We start from the raw sequence: 11,558 nt of genomic DNA, 5'->3' as shown, positions 1-11,558 counted from the left end.
AAAAAAAAAAAAAAAAATCTGGGTGTGGTGGCACGCACCTGTAATCCCAGCTACCTGGGAGGCTGAGCCAGGAGAATCACTTGAGCCCAGGAGGCGAAGGTTGCAGTGAGCTGAGATCGCACCACTGCAGTCCAGCCTGGGGGACAGAGTGAGACTCCATCTTAAAAAATAAATAGATATATATAAATAAGGCTGGGCAAGGTGGCTCACGCCTGAAATCCCAGCACTTTGGGAGGCCAAGGTGGGCAGATCACTTGAGGTCAGGAGTTCGAGACCAGCCTGGCCAACATGGTGAAACTGTCTCTACTAAAAATACAAAAAATTAGCCAGGTGTGGTGGTACACACTTGTAATCCCAGCTACTTGGGAGACTGAGGTAGGAGGACCACTTGAATCCGGGAGGTGAAGTTTGCAGTGAGCCAAGATGGTGCCACTGCACTCCAGCCTGGTGACAGAGTGAGATTCTGTCTCAAAAAAATAATAATAATTAGCCAGGCATGGTGGCACATGCCTGTGGTCCTAGTTACTCAGGAGGCTGATGTGGAAGGATCGTTTGAGTCCCAGAGGTCAAGACTACAGTGAGTCATGGTTGTGCCACTGCTTTCCAGCCTGGGCAACAGAGCAAGACGCTGTTTCAAAAAAAAATCTGTAGATTTAAAGCTCCCTGTCTAATAAGACTAAACTTGCTAGTGATTTGAGGAGGGTGAACAGAGGAAGCAGCATGCTGTTCTGTCTGCACCTTTAGCCTTAGCTTTCAGCAGTGTGGCAGCCAGCCTCACTGCCACTTCCTTGGAGCTTCCCAGCTCACTGAATAGCCTGTGTAGAATAAGTGTGTTGGAGTGACATACCAGACACTCCAGCCTGTGTTCTTTGAGTTTGCCTTTGCATCACTGTTCCTCCTCTGATGAAGGGGTGGCAGTTTGCTCACAGGTAGGCTGTGATATGTTGCTAACCACAACTGTCTTGCCCACTAGAGGGTGCTGATGTCATGACAGAGGGAAAACTATAGCAAAAAGGAGAAGGGAATTTGGGAGGAAGCAAATACTGCAAACAGACTAATGAGATTCTTTCTCATATACATAGGAGCTGGAAAATGCAGAATTTATCCCCATGCCTGACAGCCCATCTCCTCTCAGTGCAGCGTTTTCAGAATCTGAGAAAGATACCCTGCCCTATGAAGAGCTGCAAGGACTCAAAGTGGCCTCTGAAGCTCCTTTGGAACACAAGCCCCAAGTAGGAGCCTGGGTAACTGAACTTTTTGCCTTTGAATCACAACTAGGTAAACAGTCACTGCAAGCTCTGCCCAGTTCTTCTGGCCTCGCTCTAGCTTTTGGGTTTCAGTTGCCCTGCATCAACTTATACTGTCTCTTCAGCAGTACTTAAAGCCTCAACCCAAGACTAAACTCAGTTGCCTCAGAAAGGTATTTACCCTTCCACATTTCTGAAAGGCTAACACCTTTCTAAAAGGATTGTCTTTTCCCTCTGCCTCAGAAATACCAAAATTCAAATTCAGTTTTTCATGACACTGGCAGGGTAATTTAGAGGCTCTAAATATAAAAAAGAAGTAATAATGGTAGTCTAGTGAGGAAGCAACACATGTACACCTAACCTTGGTAAAAATGACATTGTGGTAAATACCTCAATAAAACTATAAGCCAAGGTCATGAAACTTTTTCTATAAAAGGCTGCATAATTATTTTAGACTTTTCCTATTAAAGGCCACATAGTAATTATTTGAGACCATTTTAGACTGAAATGTGTACAGCCTCTTTTGCAACCACTCGACTCTGACATTATAGCACAAAAAGCAGTCTCAAGTAATACATAATGAATGGGCATCCTTGTGTTCCAATAAAATTGTGTTTACAAAAACAGGCAGTAGGCCAGAATTGGCCCATGGGCTATTTGCTGAACCCTCCTATAAACAAAGTACAGTAGAAAAGAGAAAAATCCAGACTAGGATCATCAGAAAGCTTCCCAGAAGAGGTAATCATACCTTTGAAACTTCAAGGTGAATGTTTTAATTTCTCTGTCAGTTCACCTTCTTAAATTGTGTTGGTGATCCTGTTTACTGACCACCTCTCAAATTTTTTCTAAAGTGTGATTCACTGCATTTCATGAATATTGACACTTTGGGTCTCACAGTGATCTAAAAGACTTGTTCCAAACCAAATCATGCTTTGCCCTACTTCAGCATTTTAAACGAGAAGATACCAATGCACTTTAAAATTTTTCACAAAGTCTTCCAAAATAGATGATTGGTCTCCCAGCTTGGCCTAATGGGGACTGAGGCAGAGAGTTTGCTTTCCCTGTTATGTCAGTGCCCATTGCTGTTATAATGCTAGCATTTCTGTTTCTCTTACATGTATTCATGTGTATATATGATTTATCTTGTTAATTTAAAAGTAAAATCTGATTGCACTTAGAGGAAGTTTGGATTGAGGAGCTGACACCTGGGCAGAACCTCCTGCAATCTCCTTCTTGTCTCTCTAGTCACCTCGGCTGAATCCTGCAGTAACCTGTGCTGGGAAGGGAACACCACTGACTCCTCCTGCCTGTGCGTGCAGCTCTCTGCAGGTGGAGGTTGAGAGATTGCAGGGTCTGGTGTTAAAGTGTCTGGCTGAACAACAGAAGCTACAACAAGAAAACCTCCAGATTTTTACCCAACTGCAGAAGTTAAACAAGAAATTAGAAGGAGGGCAGCAGGTGAGAGCATTAAAAGAATAATCCAATTTCTAAGCCTGTTTTGAAGAATCACAGAATCAAAACACGAAGTACTGAAATAGACTTGTTCCTTTGCAGGTCCTTACTTTTTTTTTTTTTTTTTTTTTTTTTTTTTTTTTTGATTTTTGCTTTATTGCCAGGCCAGAGTGCAGTGGCGCAATCTCGGCTTACTGCAGCTTCCACCTCCCGGATTCAAGCAATTCTCCTGCCTCAACTTCCCAAGCAGCTGGGACTACAGGTGCGCGCCACCACGCCCGGCTAGTTTTTGTATTTTTAGTAGAGACGGGGTTTCACCATGTTAGCCAGGATGGTCTCGCTTTCTTGACCTCGTGATCCACCCGCCTCAGCCTCCCAAAGTGCTGGGAGTACAGGCATGAGCCACCATGCCCAGCCGATCCTTACTTTTTAATGATATCACTTTTATAATTATAATCCCAGAAGCCTTGGACCTTGTTCAGGCACCTAGATTGAATCATTTTCATCACTTAACTTGCATTGCTTTTTCTTAGTGTTTTTTCTTTTACAAAACTTAATTACATACCTCTGAAAGTACATTCTCCTGAACAACCACAATATTATAACCACACCTAAAAAAATTAATACTAGTATTCTCAATTCTCATCTGGTATCCAGCTGATACCCCAATTTTCCCAGTTTTCCCCACAAAAATGTCCTTTATAACCATTTTCTATCAGACTAGAATCCAGTCAAGAACCCCACATTATATTTGGTTATGTCTCTTATTTCTTTTCATCAGTTCCCTCCACCACCATCACCTTTTAAAAATTATTTATTTATTTTTATTTTTTTTATTAATTTTTTTTGAGACAGTCTCACTCTGTCACCCAGGCTGGAGTGCAGTGGCATGATCTCGGCTTACTGCAACCTCCACCTCCCGGTTCAAGCGATTCTTCTGCCTCAGCATCCCAAGTAGCTGGGACTGTAAGCGCGCACCACCACACCTGGCTAATTTTTGTATTTTTAGTAGAGATGGGGTTTCACCATATTGGCCAGGCTGGTGTCGAACCTTGTGATCCACCCGCCTCGGCCTCCCAAAGTGCTAGGATTACCGGTGTGAGCCACTGCGCCCGGCCTTATTTATGTATTTATTTTGAGACAGGGTCTTGCTTTGTCACCAAGGCTGGAGTGCAGTGGCACAAACATGGCTCACTGCAGCCTTGACTTCCCAGGCTCAAGTGGTTCTCCCACCTCAGCCCCCCAAGTAGCTGGAACTACAGGCATGATCCACCATGCTCTGCTTCATCTTTTTAAAAAAAATACTTTTATGATATTGACTTGTTGAAGAAACCAGGCCAGTTGTTCAACAGAATGTCCCACATTCTAGATTTGTCTTGTTTTCTCAGGGTGTTGTCTAACTTGTGTTTCTGTCACCCTGTCTTTTCTGAAAACTGGAAGTTTAACCTAAGGCTTGATGAGATTCACATTAAACATTTTTAGTGAAAATACTTCAAAAGTGATTCTGCTTGCATTATTTTTCGAGAGCCATGCCATTGTTTTATATAGAGGGAAGCAGAAGCAGAGAAATAAGGTTAGGCCCTTGGCTTTGCCATTTACCAGCTGTAGGTGTTTGGGCTACTTACTTTGTTTTCTCTGAGCCCTGGTTTCTCACCTGAAAGAAAATAATAGATCCCTTGTATGGTTCTTTGGAGGATTAAATGAACTAATGTTTATGAAATTACTTTAGAAATTAATATACAGGCTGAGCACAGTGGCTCACACCTGTGATCCCAGCACTTTGGGAGATTGCTTGAACCCAGGAGTTCAAGACTAGCCTGGGCAATGTGGTGAAATCCCATTTCTACCAAAAATAAAAACTAGCTGGGCATGATGGCACACACCTATAGTCCCAGTTATTCAGGAGGCTGAGTTGGGAGGATCACCTGAATCTGGGGATGTCGAGGCTGCAGTGATCCGTGATCACACTACTGCACTTTGGTGTAAGCAACAGAGCAAGACCCTGTCTCAAAAAAAAAAAAAAACCACGAGGTAAGATTGGCAGCTCTAACAGGGAGAAGATTGTTTTGCCCAGGACTTTTCCCATTTTAAAACTGAGAGTTCTGCATCCCAGGAAACCCCACAGTCCTCGACAAACCTGGATAGTTGGTCACCCTACCTGCAATTAATATAAAGGTATGACTGTATCTAAAATACTGCTATGAGTGTCTCACAAGATCGTGGCTACAAATCCTTAGAGGTTGGCGTTGAAAATATAGTACTGAACTACTGCTGTGACTAGGTGGCACTGTAGCTAATATGGAACTGTGTTTTATCCGGACAGGTGGGGATGCATTCCAAAGGAACTCAGACAGCAAAGGAAGAGATGGAAATGGATCCAAAGCCTGACTTAGATTCAGATTCCTGGTGCCTCCTGGGAACAGACTCCTGTCGACCCAGCCTCTAGTCTCCTGAGCCTATAGAGCCCCCAGGAAACTGGGACCCAAAGAACTTCACAGCACACTTACCGAATGCAGAGAGCAGCTTTCCTGGCTTTGTTCACTTGCAGAAGAGGAGCGCAAGGCAGAGGCTCTGAAGCACTTTCCTTGTACATTTGGAGAGTGGCATTGCCTTTTAGATAGGATCTAGGGTGATTTTATTGTTTTGGAGAATGGAAGGGCCCCCATGGCCCTGGCTTTGTCATCAGTGACTGCCATAGCAACAGCAGCTCTGTACCTCGTCTGTTGATCCCACCTTTGAAGAGGAGACACAGTGCTCACCTTAATTGCGCTGGTAGCAGCTTATATCCCATGTATCATTTTCACCATTGATTGGAAGCTGCCTTGGGAATTCAGTACCAGGCATTACCCCTCTGGGTGGGAGAGGGAAAAGTGTAAAACTGGAGTGGGCTGGAGTCAGGCATGGCCCGCCCAGTGTCCTCTGCAGAGTGGTGAAGTAGTCTGAGCCCTCTCGGGAGCCCTGAGTCCAGGAAAATATGTCTGATGGAGTCCATCTAAGGCTTGTTTCCAGAAAGTTCAGTTACTCTGTGCAGCTAAATGCTTCAAGAGGAAAGATAGGCTTAGGTTGCTTTTCCTTTGAGGGTTGATTGAAATTTCTTGAGTGAGGAGTAGAGAAAAGGCAGGACCCTCCTCATCACACAGCTGGTGTTTCAGGCTGTGGCCAGTGCAGGGTGGGATTTCCTAGCTGTGGATGAGGTAATAAGGTGTCTCTGAGGGATGAGGTGTCTCAGAGAGTTGAGTCCATGGGGCAGTCAGAATAGCCTTAAGAGAAAATCATGAAGAAGAAAAGGTCCTCCTTTAGCTGCCTCTACTTGGTATCTTAGAGAGGGCTTAGAGGGCTCTCCGTCTTCTGCCCATGAAAAGACTTCTTGAGCCTCTGCCTTCGTGGCTCTTAGGGTTCTGATCTTGATAGCAGCAGCCCCAACCACTTTCTTTCTGTGTGTCTGGTCAGTATTTTTCTCCTTTTGGTGTTTTATGAAGCCATACGATAACCAATGAATCTGTATTATCTTTCCTACCTGAGTGACCCAAAGCCAGCACCAAACCCTGGGAGTCCCTGAAGCCTAACAGAACAGGTAGAACTTGCAAAAGGAATTTGGCTGAGAGCTCACTTCTAATCCTGTACTCATTGTGTCTTCGTAGATAGAAAAAAGCTAGCTTGCCAAAGAGAAATAGTGTCCTAGAAGAACAAAACTTCATATAGAAAGTTCTAGGCAAGTATTTGATGGTTTCCTTAAGGATGTGAGCTTTGTGTTTCCACCTAGCCTTGTAAAATGTTCCTGTGGTATTTTGTGTCACACATCCTACCTTTGATGAGTCTCACATCCCACCTTCCTACAAATAGCTAAAATAATTTTGTTTCATTTTCCCCAGACCAAAATGTTTGATCATCTGTTCAACATTATGGGAGGTCCTGTGCAATGGAAATTTTGCCATTTCCCCAAAACTGGTGGCATAAAGGCTGATGCTCGGGGAGAACCCCGTTGCTGGGGACAGGCAGCTCTGTTTAATGGGATCTTCTTTGGTTTGATGTTCCCATTGTTTTCTCAGTTCTGGGAAGCCTATTACATTAGTACTAATGTAATCACTGAAACCTTTTCTTGAAATCAGGGAAGCAGCCAAACTTTGATTAAAGTTGCAAGTTCTGGGGACTTGCGGGGGTTGCCGTAAACCCTGACAGTGGGTTTTGGTTCAGCATGTAAATGCAACTTTGATTTTCTTAAGGACTGATTGGCCTGTCATGTCCCTGTATCCTCATGCTCATCATCTCAGCAGGCCTGAGAGGCCAGGTCAGTTTGGGTGTTCATCATGAGGATTGCTTCTGCTGTGGAGCTGAGGGACATGGGCACGTTGCTGAGAAGGTGGGGTGAAAGTGAGTGCTGGGGGTGGGTGAGCGCCCTGGTCTTGTTCACAGGGGAGTCTTTCCCTAGCAGTGGAACGCTGTGGTCATTTTCTCTAGCATATTCCCTTAGGAAGTCTAGATTTGCTATTAATCTGGCTGAGAATCTAAGTTCTGTGCCTTAGAGACAGTCTGCACTTTCTCATATTGTGCCTGAGACAGCCATATGATTTTTTTTTCCCACCAAACAAGTATGGAAACAGAAACCAGTTCAAAGGGGGATGGAGTAAAAGATGAGGCGGTAGAAATGCCTTTGAATGGTTTTCTGTAGCTAATTCTCTTTACATTTTGTCCTGCTTTTTTCTTTATGCAGTGCTAGGTGTTTTAAGTTTTCTAGTAGTATTGCTTTTGAGTTACAGTATAACCTGAGTTACTCCTCTGCTCTAACATTGTTGCGGAAGAACTAGTTTATTGTTAGCCAGGTTGCTTGAAAGGTTGAGGGTGGAGTGGTTTGGCATTTCTGTTTTAAATAAACATTTAAGCTCTTAATCAGTACTGTGCCTCAGTAAGCCTGTGCATGGACCTTAGTCTCTGGGGATAAAACATCCAGATTCTAGGCCTCCGTGAATCTTTGATTCTATGAGTCTTTATATAAATAATGTTCTTGGAACAGAAACAATGCAAGGGACATTTGCACAGAAATAGTCTTTGCTTCTCTCCAGTTTCTTATTCTTGCCAGCAGAATCATTTCTACTGCTACAGCTTTTTTCCCAAAAATGTCTAAAAGTGCTGAAAGTGCAGAGGGAGGGAAAAAATGAGCCACTAAAAGGATGATTCTTTCTTGTACCTACCTCCTCAGTCTCAGTGGGGGCCTTTCCAAGTGATAATGCTAGTTTATGGTTTGTAGAACTTTTCCCTCAAAGAGATTGAACTGAATTTGGTCTCCCTGGCATAGCACAGCCACGTTACTTCTCTTGGCTGAGCCTTTCATTGAAGTTTAAAGCAAAAGTACACTAAAAATTTTCATTTCATTTGCCATATGTTCACAAACATTCATAATAGAACAATTCAGGGGCAAGAATGCATTTTAAATAAATTCATTCAGATGAAATCCCTAAACCTCCAAAAAAGTATTCATGATGGTCAGGGTAGAGTGGGCTGTAATCAGGACTATAAAACATGTTCCTTCCTGCTGCAATGCCAAAAATCATGTATTGTTTCAATGATTAACTGTGGAAATAAACATGCTGATCATTAAACCTCACAGAATCATGAACATTAGAGAGAAAAACTCCACTATGTCACATCTCTGTTACCTCCTGTGTAGCTGTGGAGAGTGATATATTGATAATGAAAGCAGACATTGACCAGAAGGTGCTGTGCTGCATTATATACATTGCTGTTAAGAAATACTGTCTCCAGCCAGACGTGGTGGCTCACGCCTGTAATCCCAGCACTTCAGGAGGCCGAGACGGGCGGATCACGAGGTCAGGAGATAGAGACCATCCTGGCTAGCACAGTGAAACCCCGTCTCTACTAAAAATACAAAACAATTAGCCGGGTGTTGTGGCGGGCACCTGTAGTCCCAGCTACTCGGGAAGCTGAGGCAGGAGAAAGGTGTGAACCCAGGAGGCAGAGTTTGCAGTGAGCTGAGATCACGCCACTGCACTCCAGCCTGGGCTACAGAGCAAGACTCCATCTCAAAAAAAAAAAAAAAGAAAAACTATCTCGGCAGGCCGGGCATGGTGGTTCATGCCTGTAATCCCAGCACTTCGGGAGGCTGAGGCAGGCAGGTCAGGAGATAGAGACCATCCTGGCTAACACGGTGAAACCCCGTCTCTACTAAAAATACAAAAAATTAGCTGGGCATGGTGGCGGGCGCCTGTAGTCCCAGCTACTAGGGAGGCTGAGGCAGGAGAGTGGCATGAACCTGGGAGGCGGAGCTTGCAGTGAGCCAAGATCGCTCCACTGCACTCCAGCCTGGGCAACAAGAGCGAGACTCCATCTCAAAAAAATAAAATAAAAAAGAAATACTGTCTCGGCACGTCTGTATACATTTTTAATGAAATTCGTTTCCATGTGAGTTTCCCCATGAAATTTCTCCCATGGTGTAACCTTATGAACTTCAGAATTTATAATGTTTACTTGCACTAAACATTTATTGGATAAAGTAGTATAAAATACAGACATTAAGAAGCAGCATGCATTTATATACTGTCATCCTCTGAGCTATCCGGGAAGAGATTTAGATTTTTTTAAAAAAAGGTTCTTACCTCTTTCCAGAGACCAGATCAAGCTAAATTTAAAAGATGAAAGATATTTCTTTTTTTTTTTTTTTTTTTTTTTTTTGAGATGGAGTCTCACTAGGTCACCAGGCTGGAGTGCAATGGCGCGATCTCAGCTCACTGCAACCTCTGCCTCCTGGGTTCAAGCAATTCTCCTGCCTCAGCCTCTCGAGTAGTTGGGACTACAGGCGTACACCACCACACACAGCTGATTTTTGTATTTTTAGTAGAGACGGGGTTTCACCATGTTGGCCAGGATGGTCTCGATCTCTTGACCTCATGATCTGCCCACTTTGGCCTCCCAAAGTGCTGGGATTACAGGCATGAGCCACTGTGCTCGGCCTTGAAAGATATTTCTGATATAACCAAGGCCTAAACATGTAGAGATTAAAGGGAACACTAGGGCATTGACTACTGTTTTATTTCTTTAGCAAAATGAGAGCGAATAACTGCTTCCTTGTCTATAGAAAGCACTCCCCACATATAACAACATTTGTTCTCTCTGGAGGGCCCTGATCTATGACCTTACTAACATCCAGGGATCCCGAATCCAGGAGCCTGTGGTACCAGGCAGATAAAGTAAACAAGTGAAGCAGGTCAGGTGAGACTGCGGTGGTCTGGTGCTACCATTCCCATCTGAAGGAGCATCCATCTGATTCTAAACCCCACCCAATTTGTGCCATGCAGGTTGCTGGCCCAGTGTTTCCAGAACTTCCAGTTTTTCAAGAGATGTTCCATATCCCAGTTTTTAAATGTCGGATCATATTGTGAATACTAGGCCAGCTAAATAAAACATCTGTGGAGCAAAGCAGTCCACATGTTGCCATTTTGTGACCTTGGCCACAGCTTGTTCTTGCCATCTATTGCAATGTACTAGTTTACATTCCCACTTAAAGTGTACATTTCATTGAACTTGCCTAGGGAATGTACCTATTAGGTTAAATATCCATTATCTCTGTGTGAGGTTTCCTTAAGGGGCTACCCATAAAGCTTTATTATGTGATACCTCCTTTCCTTTGGAACAATTAAAAAGGGTGCAAAGAAATATGTGCTCCTTTTTAAATATATAGGACTTTTTTCCCAGCCTGTGTCCTGCAGCTTCACCGCTAAAGCCTTAACTCACATTTCAAATTGGTCTGATCTGTTAGCCCAGCAACTCAGCAGAAGCTGCAGAGGAAATGGAGCAGGAGTGAGTGGCCATTTGTTATTTAGTAAAATAGGATTTTGTTGTCTGTCTAGCCCTGTTGCCTAGCTCAAATTGAGCAGTTTTTCTCCAGTATTTTAAACTAACAATTTGAGTAATACAGAACAGTAATCCTAGGATTTCTCTGTTGTGCTAACTTCACTCCTATTTGAATTGATAATACTCTCGCAGACATTATCAGTTCTCTCATTTCACTAGTCTAGGACTCATTCACCTTGTTTAATTTTTAATCTCCAGACCTCATTAATTGAGGTCTAACTTGTGTTAGGCAATATTCTACACAGAGAAAACTAAAAAGATTTGATCCCTTTCCCTTCAGAGTTTACTCTCTCAAATAGAAGTTGACTATGCTATAATTGCCAAGGGCATGTGACACTGTGCAATGTCCCAGCTTTGTTTTGTTTTGAGACGGGCTCTTGCTTTGTTGTCGAGGCTGCTGTTGAACTCCTGGCCTCAAGCAATCCTCACTTCAGCCTCCCAAGGTGCTGGGATTATAGGAATGAGCCACCATGCCCAGCCTATCTCAGCTTACTTTGATGGTAGATTTTGCTGCCTCTAAACAGTCATTTAGCCAAACTGATTTGAAAGTAGAGTGCTATTAACAGCTAAAATGGAGGTTTCTTTCTTAACATATGAAACCCATTAGAAAAGAACAAGCAGAAGTATAATGTGTTTCCCCCCAACACCCATCCCTACCCTATAAAGTACATAAAGATCTTTCCTTTATTACACAGTACACCATAGGGAAGGTTTAGGAGACATTGGTGCCTTAACCTTACATACTTGTATTGGTTTTTGGCCAGGATCATGCACCAGGGAGACCAAGGATAGATTTCCATTAATAATGCCTTACAGCAAAATTATATTATCTTTCATAAGAGTTACCATCTGGGTGATCATGCCCCTCTGACTCCAACACATCCTAATAACTCCAGCTTCTACAAAAGCAAGAGTTAACAGGAACTCTGAACATACATGCAGTGACAGGAAGGCACAACCAGATGCAGGCACTTCACTAGCACAAACCACAAG

The 11,558-nt window shown here is 43.4% G+C and overlaps 1 protein-coding gene across 2 annotated transcripts in view; it reads left to right on the top strand.

Annotated features, from left to right (window-relative positions):
• NEK9 (NIMA-related kinase 9) overlaps positions 1 to 7,592 on the top strand; it is a 56,725-nt gene extending 49,133 nt beyond the window's left edge. For both annotated transcript variants that reach the window (XM_011981552.1, XM_011981550.1), the window contains exons 20-22: positions 1,083 to 1,244; positions 2,493 to 2,705; positions 5,023 to 7,592. In XM_011981552.1, coding sequence (XP_011836942.1) covers positions 1,083 to 1,244; positions 2,493 to 2,705; positions 5,023 to 5,145 — 498 coding nt within the window. In that variant the 3' untranslated portion in view covers positions 5,146 to 7,592. The remainder of the gene's footprint in view (positions 1 to 1,082; positions 1,245 to 2,492; positions 2,706 to 5,022) is intronic.
• Positions 7,593 to 11,558: the final 3,966 nt, after the last annotated feature.

The sequence above is a fragment of the Mandrillus leucophaeus genome, unplaced genomic scaffold (assembly GCF_000951045.1).
Source record: "Mandrillus leucophaeus isolate KB7577 unplaced genomic scaffold, Mleu.le_1.0 Scaffold228, whole genome shotgun sequence".
In the NCBI taxonomy this organism is placed as follows: Eukaryota; Metazoa; Chordata; class Mammalia; order Primates; family Cercopithecidae; genus Mandrillus; species Mandrillus leucophaeus.
This window is presented reverse-complemented; position numbering and strand designations above follow the sequence as displayed.